Genomic DNA, 17,500 nt, shown 5'->3' on the forward strand with positions numbered 1-17,500 from the left:
TCAGGAATGGGTTGATTAAAGAGGGGATTAACTCCCTGCTGGCCTGAGTTTGATTGAATGCACCCAGCTTGCCTGTGAACCTGGCTAGGAACAGGGCTTATCAGAACCTGCCCTGAGTTTTGCTCTCCAAACCCGTCTGTCGGGTTGTGAGCTCACCCTTCCCCTGCACACACTTCAGTGGGGTTTCCATAGCTGCCGAGCTGAGGGCTGACACACGCAGGGTTGGCTGGTCTTCCACTCCTGCCAGTGAGATGCAGAGCCAGTCGGCCAGACATGCCACGGCAATGCCATCTTTTTGGTGTTTGGAGTAAAGGCGTTTTCTATGACCTTTGTTGCATCTGAGGTGGAAACTAAGCAGCGTGGTGGTTCAAGTTACGTATGAAAGCAAAAATAAAAACCTAAGGTCAAGTTCATTCTTGGCAAAAGTTGGCCTATTACCTTGCACTTGGTTAAGTTCCTTGCAGTTGATCTACTTGGCTGTCCAGAGAGCTACAAGTTTCGCTAGGCACGACTTGTCGCCCTTACTTTTCCTAATAACTTAGAATAATCATTGCAGAGACCAAAGTTGGGTTTGAAAGTCACGTTCCGGTTGACGTAGTCTGTCTGTCCTTTCACTGTTTGGCATGCAGGCCTAGCACAGCCCTGCTGGATCCCAGTTCCCCGGAGTTCTCGGCGGTTGTTTCTGTCGGTGACTGGCTCCAAGCCATTAAAATGGAGCGATACAAGGATAACTTCACAGCTGCTGGCTATACCACCCTAGAGGCTGTGGTGCATATGAACCAGGAGTAAGTACTCAGCGCTATAACAAAAAAACTGGTAAATCTGGATTTAATCAGCCTCCTTTGCTTTGTGCTGCATATCATTACACTCATTAAAGGAATGGAATGCCTTTCATTTGGACGGAGTATAACTTTAAAATGCCTCCACAATGCCTTCACTTATTTAATTAAACATTTCTGTACATCTGCCTTGCTTTTGCTGTGTTACTTGTGGCTGACTCTTAATATTTGTCTCTGCATCAGCATCTGACCCACAGTTCTCAGCCCCCTGCTTCTTCTCTTGCTTCCTGCAGCGACCTGGCCAGGATCGGGATCACTGCCCTCGCGCACCAGAACAAGATCTTGAGCAGCGTTCAAGCCATGCGCACCCAAATGCAACAGATGCACGGCAGGATGGTGCCAGTCTGAGCCAGTACTGAATAAACTCAAAACTCTTGAAATTAGTTTACCTCATCCATGCACTTTAATTGAAGAACTGCACTTTTTTTACTTCGTCTCCTTGCCCGTTGAAATAGAGATCTGCAGCATTGCTTGATGTACAGATTGTGGAAACCGAGCGTGTGTTGGGAGGGGGGCCTCCAGAAATGACAAGCCGTCATTTTAAACCAGACCTGGAACAAATTGTTTCTTGGAACATACTTCTCTGTTGATCAACGATATGTAAAATACATGTATCTATATAAATATAAAGTCACATTCAAGTTTTGATGCTATGTTTGCTGCCAGATATTGTCCTTTAAAAAAAAAAAAACAAAAACAAAAAAAATTACTTTCCTTCTCCCTGTGACCTGTAGGATTACAACCATAGTGTTTTATTTGTGGTTGAAACCACAGTTGTGCATCTTTCACTGGAATGAAGAATCTGCCCTAGGATATTTTTTGCAGACTTGATGCATCACTAATACCTTGCAGAAACCTCAGTGAGAATATCATTTGGCTAATCAGTGCCTGTCGATTAGTGATCTGCCCACTTACGGGCTTGAGACATGAAATGACCCACCTCGTGGATTACTGGGCAAAACTGGACTTCTGGGGAGATCATTGGCTGTTGTTGTGCTGTGCTGAATCCTACCACACAGAGACTTTTCATGAACATCTTGCCAGTAGTCAGCTGTGACAATCGTGGCTGTGGAGCTTTCGGACATCTTTGCTCTTTCAAGAAGTGATTCCCTTTGCCACATGGAGAAGGTCAGTGGCAGTACAGCATCCAACATGTTCATGGTGCTTTATTTCTTAATCTGTGCTAGTATTTCATCACTGTAAAAAAACAAACCAACCAACCTGTATGTATTATTAGGGGTTCCAGAACCCAGTCTTGCTCACAAGCTGTTGCAGGCTGGGATGTGCAGACAAGGTGCAGTAAAAGTGTCTTGGGCCTCAGACCGTTCAGTGCTCAGAGCCTGACCCCACTTCTCGGTGTAAGCAGTAGGGATGCCTTTATTTTTTGGGGTGGAAAAACCCACATGTGGATCCCATAAAAAGGAATAGCAGTGTTTTAAAGTACATATACACATAACTGTTCACAGAAGGAGGACCAAGGGCTTTTCCTGTCTATAATGGTAGAACCAGTATGTGTGATTCAGGAAGACCAGTCTCAGTTGCTGTCACTGGTTTTATCTGAGTGGGAGTAGAAGGAAATGTGAAAGGCTCTGTGCACGGTCCCCTTTAAGACCAACCCCATAGCCTGGATTATCAAAGCAGCTGTGGGTCTGAATGTCAGGCATATGCCAGGTTTGAACAGAGGAATATTTTTCACCAAGTGCAGCCTCAGTTTCTTTTACCACTGGCTGTAGGCTGCATGGCCGAGCAGCCTTCTGTGAGTATGGCAAAGAAGGTGGTCCACAACTGCTGGAAAAGTTGCCTCCCTCTCCTCTAAGAAGTAGATGGGAAGCCGAGTGAAAGCATCCCCTAGGTCGCTAGGTGGAGGTGACTGCTGTAGGAGTGTGTTTGTCCTCGTTAGATCACATCGGACAAAGCGTTATCCAGCAAAGCTCTGAACAGACTTGAATTTTATTTATATTGAGGCTTCTGTAACTCTTTTTGGTCAGTGAAAGGGGACCAGAGATTTGTACAAATCGGATGCCTTTTAAAGTCCTTTTGAGGACTGTATGGGTGAGATGACCTTAGAAAAGTGACAGGATCTTATGCTGTGATGGGGAAAAGGGGGACTTTTAGGATACGTGCTCCTGAAGAGACATTGCATTTCAGCTGTGCCAGGCACAATGTCAAGAAGGTGAGATTTATATTTTGATGGTGCTAAAACTGGTTCTTTGATCTGCAATATTTTGGTCGCACTTTGCACCTGACAGCAAATTCAGAAATAATTTAGCAGCTTTATATGTCAGATTCTTTTTAATGATTGCATTTATTCTAAATCCAAAACAGCTCACTCAGTTGGACAAGTCACACTTACTGCATCCACAGTGTTGCTCACATCATTTTTTGTCACTTTTAACAATAACTTGCTGATTTTAACCACTAACTCTCCCTCACCCCCAACTTTCTCAGAAAACAACTTGTTCAGATTATGGGATGCTAAATTCAGATCCTGTCATGTCATGACAGCTTAGTAAAAACTGTTCTGCAGTATTACTTATAAAAGCTTTTCCATTTGGAGAACTTTAATATTTCTTTTAAGAAACTACTTAAACCAGCATGTTTTAATGTCATGTTGCCAAGCGACATAAGAAGCGGTTACTCATTATAAAGATCTGACACTTGTACTTTCAGCAGCAAAAATTCTTTTGCTTAAGTGCAGAGATACATTTAAGTTTCCCCTTGCTGTAGATCTGTCGCATTCTGTTGAGATTATCTTTTACATTAAAACAAAATACACCCAATTTTCTGGCCAATTTGAAAAAATGTTTTCTTGGAGTCTAGTGACAGTCATTCAAAACACTCCACTATTTTCTACCCAAAATGAAAAATTGTGTCCATATAAAGTGAAAACTCTGAAGGCAGCTCAGGTGCCTTACATAGCCAGTTATAAGGTGTGTCATGGAAGCTTGACCTGCTCCCATGTCAGCTCTTCGCCAGGGCAGGAATGAGTTCAGCTCTTTTCCGTGGATGTGAAGGAAGGATTGCACCAGCCGAGGAGGTGCTGGCTAGCCCAAGGTAGAGCAGCAGCTTCTGCTGGGAAACCTCAGAGGAGATACTAGGGCAGGTGTACGTGTCTGTTGTGTTGCTCGTTGGTTAAATATTTGTGTTTTCTTTTTGTGCAGGGAAATTAGATTTTGCTTTCATGGCCTCATAGCCCATCCTGATGATCATATTGACCACGGAGGAACACAGACCAGACATGAAGCCTTCTGGATCCACGGTTGTGTCTTCCCTAGCACTGATCCTGGAAACCACGCACTGAACAGTCATTGGGCCCTGAAGAGAGCGTGACTTTTAGTTTCTCTTTTTTTTTCCTTGCCACTCACTCCATTTTTGATTAATTGAAAGATAACTAACTTGATGAGGTTCAGCACCCAGTTGTCACTGGAGGAATGTACTGTGTCAAAGCCCTGCAGACTTCTTGATTTTTTTTCCTCCCCTTCTGCTTTCTCTCCCTACCTTGGATTTTATTTATATATTTTGTTTTCTCTCCTTATCCCCCTGGCTGTCACTGCTGCATCTCAGACGGATGCAGGTGACAGAACACTACACATCTTACCATGGACACCAGGCCAGGTGCCACAGCAAAGAACCCAGTTCCTGTGAGCTGCCTATATACATTGCTGAAGTGACATTTTACACAAAACGTGCCATTGCAGTGATATAAATATATTTTTTTTCCTTGAATGGATAATGGATTATTATCTCCTCTGAAAGGTGCGTATGTGTGTCTGTGTGCGTGTGCGTGCAAGTCGCCTCTTGTAGAACTGCCTGTGAATGTGCCGAAAGCATCCCTGGAAGCGCAGGAGTGAGCCTGCCACGTGAGCACAGGCCAACAGCTCGTGTCTGCAGTGGTAGCAAGAACACACACATTTGAAAATGTTGAAATTTCTGTGTCTATAGATGTATTTTTAACTGCCACACTACATGTAATGAGTAGTTCTGCGGCCTAACAGAGGGACCGTTTCAAGTTAGTTTTCAAGCTGTAGATTACAGGATCCATAAGGGTGCTAAAGGTTTTCGTAAATGTTGCTTATTCTTACTAATGCCCTGTTTATGATAAAGAGCAACCAGTTTCTCAATGGCAAGTTGATGGAGGCAGCACCTGCACATCCATCTACTGGTAACCCCAAACTGCATTCTTAAGTAGCCTTTTTTATCTGCAAAGGAGGGTTTTAAAGACTTGTTGAATGCAAACAAATATATGCAATTCTTCCATTCACAGGAGCACCTTGCTCTGTGTGCAAGCTGTGAAATCTTGTAACTTTAATAATCAAAACACTTCTTTTGCTCCCGGCACAGTTAAGGAACACAGTCACAACAAGACTGTTAAGGTTACAGTAGTGAGCCAGAGAGTTGCAACGTGTCCTGTTCCTAGCGTGCGGTGAAGTGCTGGAGGAGGCACCCCCCGTGGCCCAGGGAGCAGTGCTACGACTTGCTGGTGCTACCTACAGAAGCCTTCCACCTTCAGAGAATTCACTGCTAATTTACAGTAAACGAGTTTCTGAGTGGAGCCGCGTGCTAGAGCCCAGGGAGCGTGCGGTCGCTGGGGATTGGGAGCAGGGCGGGAGGTGCCACCGCGGTGCCCGGAGCAGCGCAACAAATGTCGCGGGATGGGGGCTCGCTCCCCATGGGGGGATCCGGGTGTGCTGCACTGGAAGACCTTCCCCCCCAGTGGCTGTGCTGGAGGAGGAGGAGGAGGAAGAGGAGGGCTGGGCTGGGGGCAGCCAGGGCAGGCAGTGAGGGGCCGCAGGCTTGGGGCACTGGGGGCCATGGCTCCAGAGGCAGCTGGGGTGAAGGGAACCCGGGGCAGCTTCACCGCTGCCCAAGATGTCATCGAGAAGACTGGCTGGCACCACAGGCCTCTGCTCGTTAAGGAGTTGTCCTGCTCGCACCCCACTGGTTGATGTTTGTCCGGGTTTCTTGCTGTACTAATCTTGTGATGGATCTATGTATTAAAGAATATATGTATAAAATACAAAAGGCTGGTAAGTAACCAGTAAAGGGGACTTAAAAAGCAGTATTTTTCTTTTGTGACATTTTCATAACCAGAAAAAAAAAAAGAACTGAAATACTAATCAGACAAATAAAAAGAGAGTGCATTTATTTTTTTGTATCACTGCAAGTATGTTGGAATATGCAAGGACTGTGGTTAAAATTAGAATGTATGAGGCATATTATAATTTAGTTCATACTGAAAAAATCTAACAGCATTTCTTGGTTCGTGCATTTGAACGATCTCTGGGTTAGATATATAGATTTTCTATTTTGTTTTAATTTGTAATGTTTTTCCCTTCCATGAATTTTAGGTACACATAACTTATGTCATTTATTTATGGTCTTTTATACCTAGTTTGTAAAATTGTAAAATAGCAATGCAAACATTTGCATTTGAAAATAATAAAGTAGTTGCTGTACAAACCTGAAATGGACTCTTTCTAATTATTACATCTTTTTATTACTGTTTTATTACTTAGTGCTTATCCACAACAAATATGAATACAAAACTTGAGGTAATAACCCTGCTGTTTGCCCTGAGGGGATCAGTTTTCTTCGGGAGATTTCAGAGGAATGCACTTCCAAAGTTCATTTACACTGCGCAACTCCCAGGTGTATCTTCAAGCACGTTACATGTTCTTGTTACTGTCCCAGGTTGTGTGGTGTGCTGAACGTTATAGAATCAGAGAATCATCTAGGGTGGAAAAGACCTTCAAGATCATCAAGTTCAACCATCAAACATACTTGTGATGTAGGAAGGATGCTGCAGTCAGGCTGACCTTGTGAACAATCTCAGTGATTTTTTCCTTGGGGACCAGGTCCCGTCTCTGTGTGCTGTCCTTGACAAACAAATTGCAGGACCATGAGATTGTTTCATTTAACCTCTGGGGTAGTCTGAGTTATTCTGCACCCATCTCTCCCGTTGCCTGGGCCTTGACATGGTCTCTTCTGGCCGAGGCAGTCTTGGAGGTTTTGCAGCTTCCTTTTGCAGCCTGGCTGCTGACTTGTGGCAATGCCTGCTGTGCTGGGGTCCTGGGGCTCCTGTAGGAGATATGGCCAGGGAGGGAGGAGAAGCTGGGGGGTGAAATGGGAACCAGAGGTGTGAGTATCAGGGGGAGCAGAAAACAGAGGGAGCGGCGATGGCAAGGGCTCGGAGCAGAGAACTGGGGAGTGGGCGCTGTGTGTAAAGGGTGCTGCTGGGTGATGGTAACACCTGGGCAGGTGTGTGCCAAGGGTGTGATGTCCTTAACCACCCCTCCTGTGTGGTCCTGCTTAACTGGGGGTGCACAGAGCTTCTGCCATTGTAACCACCTAGTTATGGGTGTACGCAGTTCAAAGGTAGGGCAAAAAGGATGGTGGCTCTTCTAGAAATTGTGCCTAAGCTTTTGACTTGTCTGTCTGACAAATACTTTGAACCCAGTTCTTCTTGGGAAGGGTTCCAGTGAAGCCGGGTTCCAGTGAAGCCAACGGAGCTGCAGCATGCAGCCTTAGTCCCCAGGAAGTCCTGCTGATGGCACTGGTTTAGCATATTTCAAAAGCTGGTTCATTGTTTCCTTCTGTACTTGAGAACACAAAGGCAACAAACTGGGTGTTTCTCTGGTGTCTTTATTTGGCCAGGCAGTGTATTTAAGAGGGAATGTCTCTTGGCTGGAAAAACAGATTCCATTTCACACACACAAAGAAAAACTTGTACAAATACTTCAGCTTTATTGTGAAATTAAAGCAAAACCTGTACATCTTTTTAAGAAACAACTGTCGAAATGTCCAGCAAGAATTGGACACCATCATTTTTCTCTCTTTGATTCCCCACTCTGTTTCCCTTCCAGTTCCCAAATCTAAGGAACCATCCTACTGAAAGTTTTTACCACAATGGTTTCATTTTCTTCAAATATACGGATTTTATTAAGATATTTCCTTACCAACAACACACTTGTTCTCTCTCTGCTCCTCATTTTGTCCACGTACTTGCAATGTAGCATGAGGCAAGAGACTCCAGGCAGATACAAAGCACACAGAGCCGCATCTCGGTGACGCTGCACGTCGCTGCCCAGGGGCCGAGCAGGAACAGCGTGGGGAACGGGCACCGCTCCTCTGGCCACACTGGGGCTGTTCTAAGCACGTCAAGAAAAAATTAAATGGGTTTTGGCAATTGAAAAAAAACAACATGTTATAAAAAGCTCTAAATCAACACGATTAAAACTAGAGCTGTGTTTGAGGCCTTGACCTCAGTTATTTCACCCTTTCTGTGTTAGGGAGTACCCTTGGGCCATTGACTGATTCTCCATTGAACGGGTTACAGACCTCTGACGTACCACATTTCTGGCAGCGGCCCTGAACATAATTCTTTGTTTACAGCAGCCTCTGAGGAAGTTATATGAATATATAGACGTTTTCTTTGAAAAACAAAAATTAAAACCTGAAGTATTCCTTTCCAATCAGCTTAGTAAATGTTTTCTCCCTGGGAGGACGGAGAGAGTAGCCACAGGAACATGCTATCGTAACTTACTTTTTATATGTTCTAGTTAAATTCCAGTAATCTGCTGCGGATTACTAGCCTGTATCCAGACCAACAAAAGATAATGAATTCCTTGTTTTTTGATGCTCTTGAACTTACTCCAGACTCTGTTCTATAAAACCTTGTAACCAATTAAGTGGGCTGAGGCATTTTGGTGTTCATTTTTTGAAGACTTTTTTTTCTTTTTTGTTTGTTTTTGTTCTGTTTTAAATGGTCAGAAGAACAAAGCCACCATTAGGAACCCCGTTCTCCTCCCATCTCTGCCAAGGTGACTTGCCTCCCCTGGGCTCAGTAACTGAAACCCCAGGGCCAGGCGCTCTGGGGCTGTTAGGCAATTACAAGCGCAGGTCTGTGACTCCTGCCAGCTTGAAATGACGGCGTGGAGCTGCTCAGCCACGGCGTGCAGCAGCTCACAAAACAGACTCCCACATCCCAGCTGGATTTTCAGCCTTGCTTTCAACATCTTGCTGATGAGGCTCCCCAGATGTCTCCATTATAATCACCTGGGGAGGGATGTTTCAGAAGCCAGCCATCACAGTGAGAAGCTATATAAGCGAGGAGAGGTAGGAGAACTCAGTGTCCTTCGGTAGGTGAGGGCATGGGTGGTCCCTGTCCTGGGGGATGTTCTCTGAGCTTTGCTCAGATAAAGGCCTGGGGCAGCATGAGCATTTAGGATGTTCAGCAGCTGTGGCTGGCCAAGTCATAGATGATTTGAAAATGCAGCCATCTGAGAGGTGAGGGAGCTTCGGAGCTAGACTTTAAATCTGGAAGTGCCTTAAAAACTCAGTCCTCAACTGGGACTTTCAGCAGTGCTTTGGTTCCAGGTGTCATATCATGCCGTGTGCCAGTGGGATTACCTAGAAACTCAACGCTTAAAATTTCAGTACCAGAATCCCCAGGGAGGCAGGGGATTGGGCAGCTCACCTGCTTACCTGGTTAATCTGTCTGAGAGCTTACCCATGACTTTCCAGCCTGAAGATTTGTATTAAATGACAAATATTATAGAGCATTTACTTCTACCTTTTTGAAAAAGTGGTTAAAGTTCTCCTAAAAAAAACACTTTGGAAAAAAGATGGGAGGTTAAAATTTCTCCATGCTTAAAGAGGCTGCTGAGTCGACTGAAGCAGCATAGTGTGAAGGGCCTAGAAAAGGTGACCCTGATAATAGTAAGAAAGTGAGGATAAAGGAGTTGATCTGGTCCCTCAGGTGGTACGAACTGATTTCACTGGAACTGTCCAGATTTGCATCAGCTTAAAGATCTAATCCTTAGCTATATGGTATATGAAACTTTAAGGTATTTTTTATTTATATTTTTTTCAAAAAAAAGAAACTATATTCATAAGTGTTTTGGCAAAGAGTTAAGTTGTGATAGCGTGTTCAGGTTGTCCTTTATTTTTTATGTGGCCATTACTCATGCAAATATTTGAAGTATATGTTTAACAATACAAAATAACGGTACCAAATAACAGACAGAAAGGCTTCTGTGGAGTCCCAGAACTCCTCTCTGTCAGCGTGGTTTTCAGGTTTATATTATGACTGCAAATAGGTTTGGTTTGACCAAATGCTTAGGACGGCAATGCAACATTGTATCCTCGGAGACCTTTCCTGTCATTTTTGCAGACTGAGGGCGCTCCACGCTGGTTGTTGAAGAGAGAGGCCATTTCAGGACACCTCTGCATCCTTCACCAACTTCTGATCTCTGGTATGCACAGGATGGAGGAAAGAAAAGGACAACTAAACAGTCCCCACATGCCATTAAGACAATTAAGACATGACATTAAGGCATTCCTAAAACAAGTGTTACTGGCTTCAAAAACTGTCCAGAAATTTTCCTTATGCAGGTCTTGCTTCACTTCTCACCTGCTTTTGTGTTCGCACCAGGCTGCAGCCTGCTAAGAGCGGCTTTCCACTTGCCCAGGGTTTTGGAGCTGTTTTTTGCAGCCGTTTTATTATCTCAGCCAGGTGGAAGAGATCATCAACATTTTTTAATCAGCTTTGGAAGTGGGTGTAGTTGATCCAAGAATGAAACACATTCACGAACTGCTAAATCCAATCGCCTGTGGGTGACTGATTACTTTAAGCTTTCCTAATTGACTGACTGTGGGATTTCTGCGAAGGAGTTATTCTGGCACTCAGGAAGTCCACGCAACTGTTTCAATCCTGGGAATAACTTGCAAGTTGTGTACTAAACTGTGTTTTACTTCAATGGTGCTGAGTGTTTGAGCGAAATACACAGATGGGTGTGCTAGAGCTGTGCTGGATTAGAGTGGGTGGTTTTTTCTCTTGTTAGTAACAATTTAGGTGATGGGAGAAGTAAGTCTGTGGAACCCTCAAGAAGAGCTTGAGGAGTCTTCCCCACTACAAACCTCCTGTAATACCTCCTGGCGCGGTACTACACAATATATCCGCATCCATCTACATGTGTAAGAAATTTCTGCATGTACACACATGTGCAAAGCAAGAGCGTGGTGCTGGCTGCCCAGCACGCAGCGCTGAGCACCGCGCTGCTGCTCTCAGCCTCGGCTGCTGCTGCTGCCGCATTTGACGCTGCACAACTGAAAATGAACCCCTCGGGTGCTGAAGTACCATTTCCACGACAACTCGCTGCTGACAGCGAGTGTTCGAGAGCAAATCATTAATGCCATTATTGTTTGTTTTCAATGCAGTAGAAAACTCCAGCTGGGGATGGATACGCATAGTGCACAGGGATGTTTTTGGTATGATACAGAGCAACCTGCCGGAAGGTGACTCTGGTCCAGGTGAAGGTCCTTGTTCTGCAGTCATCGCCCTCGGCTTTTGGACATGTCGTGTGAAGAACTGGGACCAAGGCTCTCACAGGATCAATGGAGAACATCTTCAAACACACTTCTGTACCTGTTGAGGTTGTGCCATGAGCAGTCAGAGCTCCTGGGAGCCTTCCCTGTGAAGCATTCTTCCTGGTTCAGCCCCACTTCTCTGATAACAATAAGAAATATCTTGGAAAATTTTTAATTAAAGTAACTCCTTAACTCTTCAAAAGAACATAAGTGAGTCACACCAATCTGTCCCTGAGTTACAAGCTGGACTGAAGAGTTTGGGTTGGGCTGACAACTGAGTGAGAGGAACAGGGTGCCCAGGTAGCTGAGAAGGAATAGATGGAGATGGGGGCCCTGGGAACACCTGCAGGATCACACGTGTCAACTCTGAGCTGTGGTGTTGGGATGATGATAAATAAGGGGGAAATAAGTCACTTGTGTTCCCCGTGCACCAGAGAAACAAACATACATATCTCTATTGCTCATATATGTAGCGAACTAAAGAGACAAAAAGTTCAGGGCTCAACTTCAGAAGCACAGGGGATATCTTTTTGATAAAGTATTGCATGATTGCTTTTCCTGTATTTGCCCATCAGGAATCCTCTGGCTGCTTTGTTTTGTCCAGGTCAACTTGTGAGCGTGTGACTTCAGTCACAGAAGAGCTTGGTGGTGCTGCATGGATATTCAATACTTTGCTGTGTAGAAAATTACACACTCATTTCCTACTATTATCAGCTAAGATTCCTGGAAAAAAAAGAGAAAGTTGAAGAACTATCTATGAGCTCTTCAGCGGAATTCATCCCCTGACATGAAAGCTCCTTTATGCAGATGTGGAGCTGGATTTCTCATGCAGTGCTAGGAGCTTTGCCTGCTGTGTTAGAGGGTGATGATTCTTCTTTTAGTTGTAACTTTTATCATTATTTTTAAACAGTTTCTCAGCCGCTGCACCTTCATGTCATCTACCCTCAGGGTATCTTTAAGTGAACCTTCTTGCAAGCCTGCAGTCCCTTTCTAAAGCGTAGATGTATTTTGGGCCATGGATGAAATCACTACATATAACAATCACAGAGTTATGTTTGGTAACATGATTTATCCAGGGCTGCTTTTACTTGTTCATAGGGCTAGTGTGATTAAGGAGAAAAGACAAACACACTGTTGACATTGCATCTTTCTGCTACCTTGACTTCAGCCACCTTATTTTTGCCTCCATCTTAGGTAAACGCATCTGGCTGTCTTCAGCATTGCCTTTGAATAAGACCATCAATGGTCCCTGTGCATCTAGCCTTTGCTGGCTGCAGAAATTATCCAAGGTGTATCCCAGCTTGGGATACAAGCCACAGCGGTAGCGCTCCTGGCTAGCCAGCAGCTGCCTGGGAGGGCAGTAGGAAGCCATGAGGACTGGGGCTCCTGAGGGCTCTCAGACACTTTTCTCCTCAGGCTGGGGGTTGCTGTGTCTGTGCTGTACCTGTGGGAGCCCCGCCAGGCTCAGCCAGGGACACACCTCGGGGATCCGGAGGGATGGTGTTTCGGGGCTCGGAGCTGAGGAGGAGCAGAGCTTTTGCAGCGGGTGTGTTTTGTATCGCAGCGAGCCTTCCGATTGCTGCTTATTTACCAAAGGGGTCGGGGCTGGGTGAAAGCAGCAAACAACAAAAAACTGTGGTTTAAAGCAGAAACACCTGTGAAATCATGCTAAGTTTGTGTATATATTTTAACTGACAGCAGGGACGAATTGTTTCTTCAGCTTGTAGATTTGCAGTGGGTTGAAAAATGACACAGTCTCCGTGCCCTCCTCCCAAAGTCAATTGTTACTGAGAACTGAGCCAAGTGAAACAAGCTTTTGTTACTTGCAGTGGAAGAAGAAAAGCTCAACAAAATGATTTTGTCTTCCAAAAGCACATACGGTCAATTCTGGGCCCTGTGCTCAGATTTGTAGGGCACTGACCAAAGCAACCAGACAAAGCAATAAATAAAGCAAGGGCCTTGTTTGGGCTGTCAGAAGAATCACTCTGCAGGTTTTACTGAAATTCGCTTTCTTTCCCAAGAAACCTGTATATTTTCATGTGGAAAACTACATTATCTGGTAACTACTCCACACACAGTTACCAGCAGTGCCTGTGCTGGGTTTCGCCACCTATGCTTGGCTCTTCGGTCCCTCAGCACGCTCACTCCTGAAGCAGACAGTCTCAAGTCAAGGTTCGTCTTACAAAGCCCTGGTTTATTGTTTCTTTTTGACTGCTTCCTTCCTGTGCTCATCCCATATTATTCATAGTTCCTATTCTCCAGCTCTCGGTTATGTCAGTTTCATCCTTTTCCATCATTAAACCTCCCTCATCCCCAACTCTTAAATTACCACTGGTGGGATTTTCCCATTTTCCCAAGTCCTGCCTATGCTGCGCTTCCCTGGCAGCCGTGCGCTTGTTACGGGACTGGAGAGACTCACGCTTGTCATGATTACATGCATCCAGACAGCTTAACAACACTATCTAATGCAGATACAAACACACTTCAGGAATAAATGAAAAGCAGTTCTATTTAAATGATTGAGGAAATAAAGACAGCATGCTATTGGGTACTGGAACGCTTACTCGCTTTGTTCACAACGAGAGCAGTTGTTGAACATCACGCATGTTCCTATCTTCTTGTTCTGAAGACGAGCCTGCCCCTCACGTGTGTGTGAGGAGCTGTACGTGGTGGTGTCCGTAGGCATGGGACCGCTCAGGCAGCGCAAAGCATTCACATAACCTAAACAGCTTCCTGGCACAGGACTAGCCGCCAGATGATTTTGTAGCACTCAGTCTTATTTCCTTGCTGGAATATATAAATCTTTTGTTCATCAACCCTTTTCATTATTGGTTCTAATTTTTATTTACTGTCAAACAAACTTATGCTAATGCTAAGCCTTTCCTGCTTGTATTAAAGAGGGATTTCCATGAACTTATAAGCTTACCTTGTTGAATCAGAATGACAAGTTAGTTTATCTCATAATCTTTAAAATCTCATTATCAGCAGGAACAGCATATGGAATCTTAAATTGAGCAACTGGAGGTCCTATTTGTGAACAAATTGTGTCCATTGTGAAGGCTGAGTCTGTGCAAAAAAGCATGCCTCTCCCATATGTAACTGCATGAATTAGCGGTTAGCCCTGTAGATGAGGGGAGCTGCAGTTGCTTATTTACCTAGGGCAGTATTGGGCTGGTGTGATCTGAGCTGTGTTGCTTCATTTGTTTCATTTTGTGGCTTTTTCTTTTCTCTTTGGCCTCAGTGTTGCATGTTGGGGCTTCAGTTCAAATGAAACCCAGTTGAAGCAGCCTAGTTTCATCTGTGTTCATTTGTAGACAGTATTTGATATATATGGTGCTGCTCTTTTTGTTTATGTATCATTTCGTAAACCAAACCGGATTGTTTTAATGAATTTGCTGAAGAGTGCAGTGAAGCATTCAGCTCAGGAACTGTCCTCTCTGATTCATCGCTATTTGACATCCAGTGTGTGACTGGGCAACCGAGTTGCATGGGATTTTTTCAGGTTGCCTCAGTCAATCAAACTTTCTCAGCAAGAAACCATCACTTATAGAAAAGAAACGAAAACAAAACAAAATGTTCATATTCTAAAGGCCAGATTTCTGTAAGCACAAAGCAGCCTTTAAATGGCGGAAGACATCTGCTGGGGTTTTCCTAGTATTGAACAGCACAGAGCGAGCATGGTTTGTCTTACAGCACTTCAGTTCAGACCCAGCATGGCAAGCAGGTGTAAATCCAGTGAGTTTAGCTCTTGTCCTTGCTCTGCTCTGGGCTCCAGGCTGCGATGGGTTTGCCTGAAAGTGAAAGAAGGTGGCTGGGGCAAGGCGGCAGGCAGAGAAACAAAAAGGGAGCTGAGAAAGAGGAAGGGAAGAGGAGGAGAGGGACAATTTTTAACACAAAGCTGTGGAAAAGAGCATGCCACAAAGTGTTTTTCAAAGAGGAGAATTTGCTCATTTTTATAGTTTTCATAAAGAAAAGTGAAGTCACAAATTAACAATGTTCTGTCTGTTCTGATGAATTAAAGTCACACATCTCTATATTTACTAATTATTGAAGCAAAAAATAATCTAAGAATGCAAAATCTGTTGTGTGTTAAAGAGTTCAGAACATGGACAATGGCCCCAAGAAGTCTTTGGATGTGGCCTGAGATGCAGGGCAGATGTTTGTAATGCATTGCATACGTCCCCCCATGCACATCTGATTTGGAGCTGGCAGTCTGTGATGTTATTTCATTTGATTTGTATATTTGAAAAGCCCCAGCTCTTTCCTCACTGAAGATGAGGAGATTACTTTTTATCTTTGTTTTAATTGGACATAAGTGAAGCAGATTCCTGACAAAGCAAAAAGCCAAACTTTTTTTTTTTTCTGTTACATTTTAGAGAACAAATATTTTTAAGGCTTCAGATGACTCTGCAAGCCAAGGGTCACAAATGGGAAACTAGAAAAGGTGGGAGATGGAGGGAGATTGTGTCGAAGGAGACTGGCAGAGCACTGGCTGGGAAACACAATAATGGATATTATTGCTTTCTGGATAGAATGAAGGGGCTGTGCCCTTGGCTGGTGTTAATTGGCCTAACTCCACTAAACCTGGTAAAGGATTGATCCACAGCAGCTGTAATCCTCAAGTTAAATCCCAGCCCCACTGGGAGTTTTATCAGTGCCTTCAAAGGAGGAAAGATTTCAACCTGCGTGTTATTTTATTCAATCACCTAGTGAAGCTCCTAGCAGTAAAGCAGCTCAGCTCAGTCCCGCTCCCCTGTGGGAGGCATGGGTTCAGACTGCTTTATCAACCAGAAGTGTGAAACTGGCTTTCAGAAAAAAATGGACAAAAACCTTTTGAATAGGCCTTTGTCTCATTTTAGTAATCTATGTTTTTTCATAGATGTAACTCAAAACTGCTGAATTGCCAAATTTTCAAATCCAAGCCAGGCAAGAACTTCAGGTTTTGGCTTGTTTCATAATAAAACATTGTGGCAACGAAGAATTTGGTTTCATGTAATCATGGCAGACAACTGAGCTACTGCTAAGCAAACAAGGGGACACATGCATGGATCTCATTTTTACTCCATGCCATGTGCAGGAAGCAAGCGTTGATCCTTGCTTATCACAGGATAGATTCAAGGAAGCCAAACACTACACGATGTGAACCAGGACCTTGATTCTTTTGGGCCTGATAAGATTTACCGATAGGAATGACAAAAAGTACAGTCCCCAGATGGACTAAATCTCCACCTGATGGAGTCAACGTGGGATTGGCCTTCAGCTGTCTTTATGAATGCTGGTGTGAGTTCAGAGCTGACTGAGAGTTACCACAGAGCAGGCTGTATGAATTCTGAGAAACAGGAAAACACTGTGAGAAAGCTCCTATTTTTGCATCTTTTATGTTGTTTTCACAGCTTGTAACTGTTGAGCCATCAGAAAGCTGCATTTAGGTTTGTTTCTGTTGTTTCAACCATTGCCTCCTTTTTTACTTAACTATACGGAGTTGTGAGTTGTGTATACAGAATATTAGCACATTCCTAATGATCTTATTTGTGTGGTGAATTTAAGATACTAAATTCAATTTCCCTTAGGAGTAAGCTGGGCTTTTTTCTTTGGGCTGTGAATGAAATAGTGTAAGAAACATAAAAATCCTTCTGTCAACACTGCAGAGATGCACACAAAGCCAAGATAAACTCCCCTCCCAACACAGCAAATATTTCTGCACTAGTGCATGGGAAGTAGAAAAGGAAGAGCAGTGCGCAAGGTTCAAAGATAAGGATATCCGCAGTGGGGACCAGTTTGCTTGTTCAGATTTTTTTCCCCCAAACAGTTGTTCAATTTTTGTTATTGAGAAGAGATGATATGGGAAAGAATAGCTCTTTTGCTGTAGAAATGGGGTCTCTTTAGGTGCTGTTGTCAAAATACCTACCTTTGGGAGATGGCTTGTTCAAAAGTTGAATAGCAGTTTTTGGGAGGACTTCACTTGTTTGGTTTTTGGCAGTAAGCCAGAAGAGTAGCTGCTGTGTCAGAATGGTGGTATTTTAAAGACTTTGATAAAGCAAATTAAAAAGAAATCTTTTTTTTTTTTTTTTTTTCTTTCTCTGTGTTTTCTGTGTCCTGTGCTGGTGAACATTTCACTTGAAATCATTCCTAAGCTACTTTTTTGCAATTGTGTTCTTCTCAGCTTCACGTTTAGTTTCTGTTTTATTTATTTATAAACTCATTGCATGGAAAAATAAATAAATAAATAAATAAATTCTTATTCCTTTCTTTGTCAGATTGCCACCGATCACTGGCAGCAATGATCTGAGAGC

The 17,500-nt window shown here is 43.8% G+C and overlaps 1 protein-coding gene and 1 long non-coding RNA gene across 2 annotated transcripts in view; both read left to right on the forward strand.

Moving 5' to 3' along the window:
* The window catches only part of EPHA4 (EPH receptor A4), a 99,281-nt gene extending 92,978 nt beyond the window's left edge, over positions 1–6,303 (forward strand). Inside the window, exons 16-18 of the mRNA XM_040566876.1 lie at positions 630–785; positions 1,073–1,967; positions 4,001–6,303. Coding sequence (XP_040422810.1) covers positions 630–785; positions 1,073–1,187 — 271 coding nt within the window. The 3' untranslated portion in view covers positions 1,188–1,967; positions 4,001–6,303. The remainder of the gene's footprint in view (positions 1–629; positions 786–1,072; positions 1,968–4,000) is intronic.
* A 2,642-nt stretch (positions 6,304–8,945) lies between these two features.
* On the forward strand, positions 8,946–14,663 carry LOC121074909. The gene is made up of 3 exons (XR_005822610.1): positions 8,946–9,125; positions 9,598–9,668; positions 10,012–14,663. It is a non-coding gene; the product is annotated as an uncharacterized LOC121074909 (long non-coding RNA).
* The last annotated feature ends 2,837 nt before the right edge of the window (positions 14,664–17,500 follow it).

Source organism: Cygnus olor, chromosome 9, assembly GCF_009769625.2.
Source record: "Cygnus olor isolate bCygOlo1 chromosome 9, bCygOlo1.pri.v2, whole genome shotgun sequence".
NCBI classification, from domain to species: Eukaryota; Metazoa; Chordata; class Aves; order Anseriformes; family Anatidae; genus Cygnus; species Cygnus olor.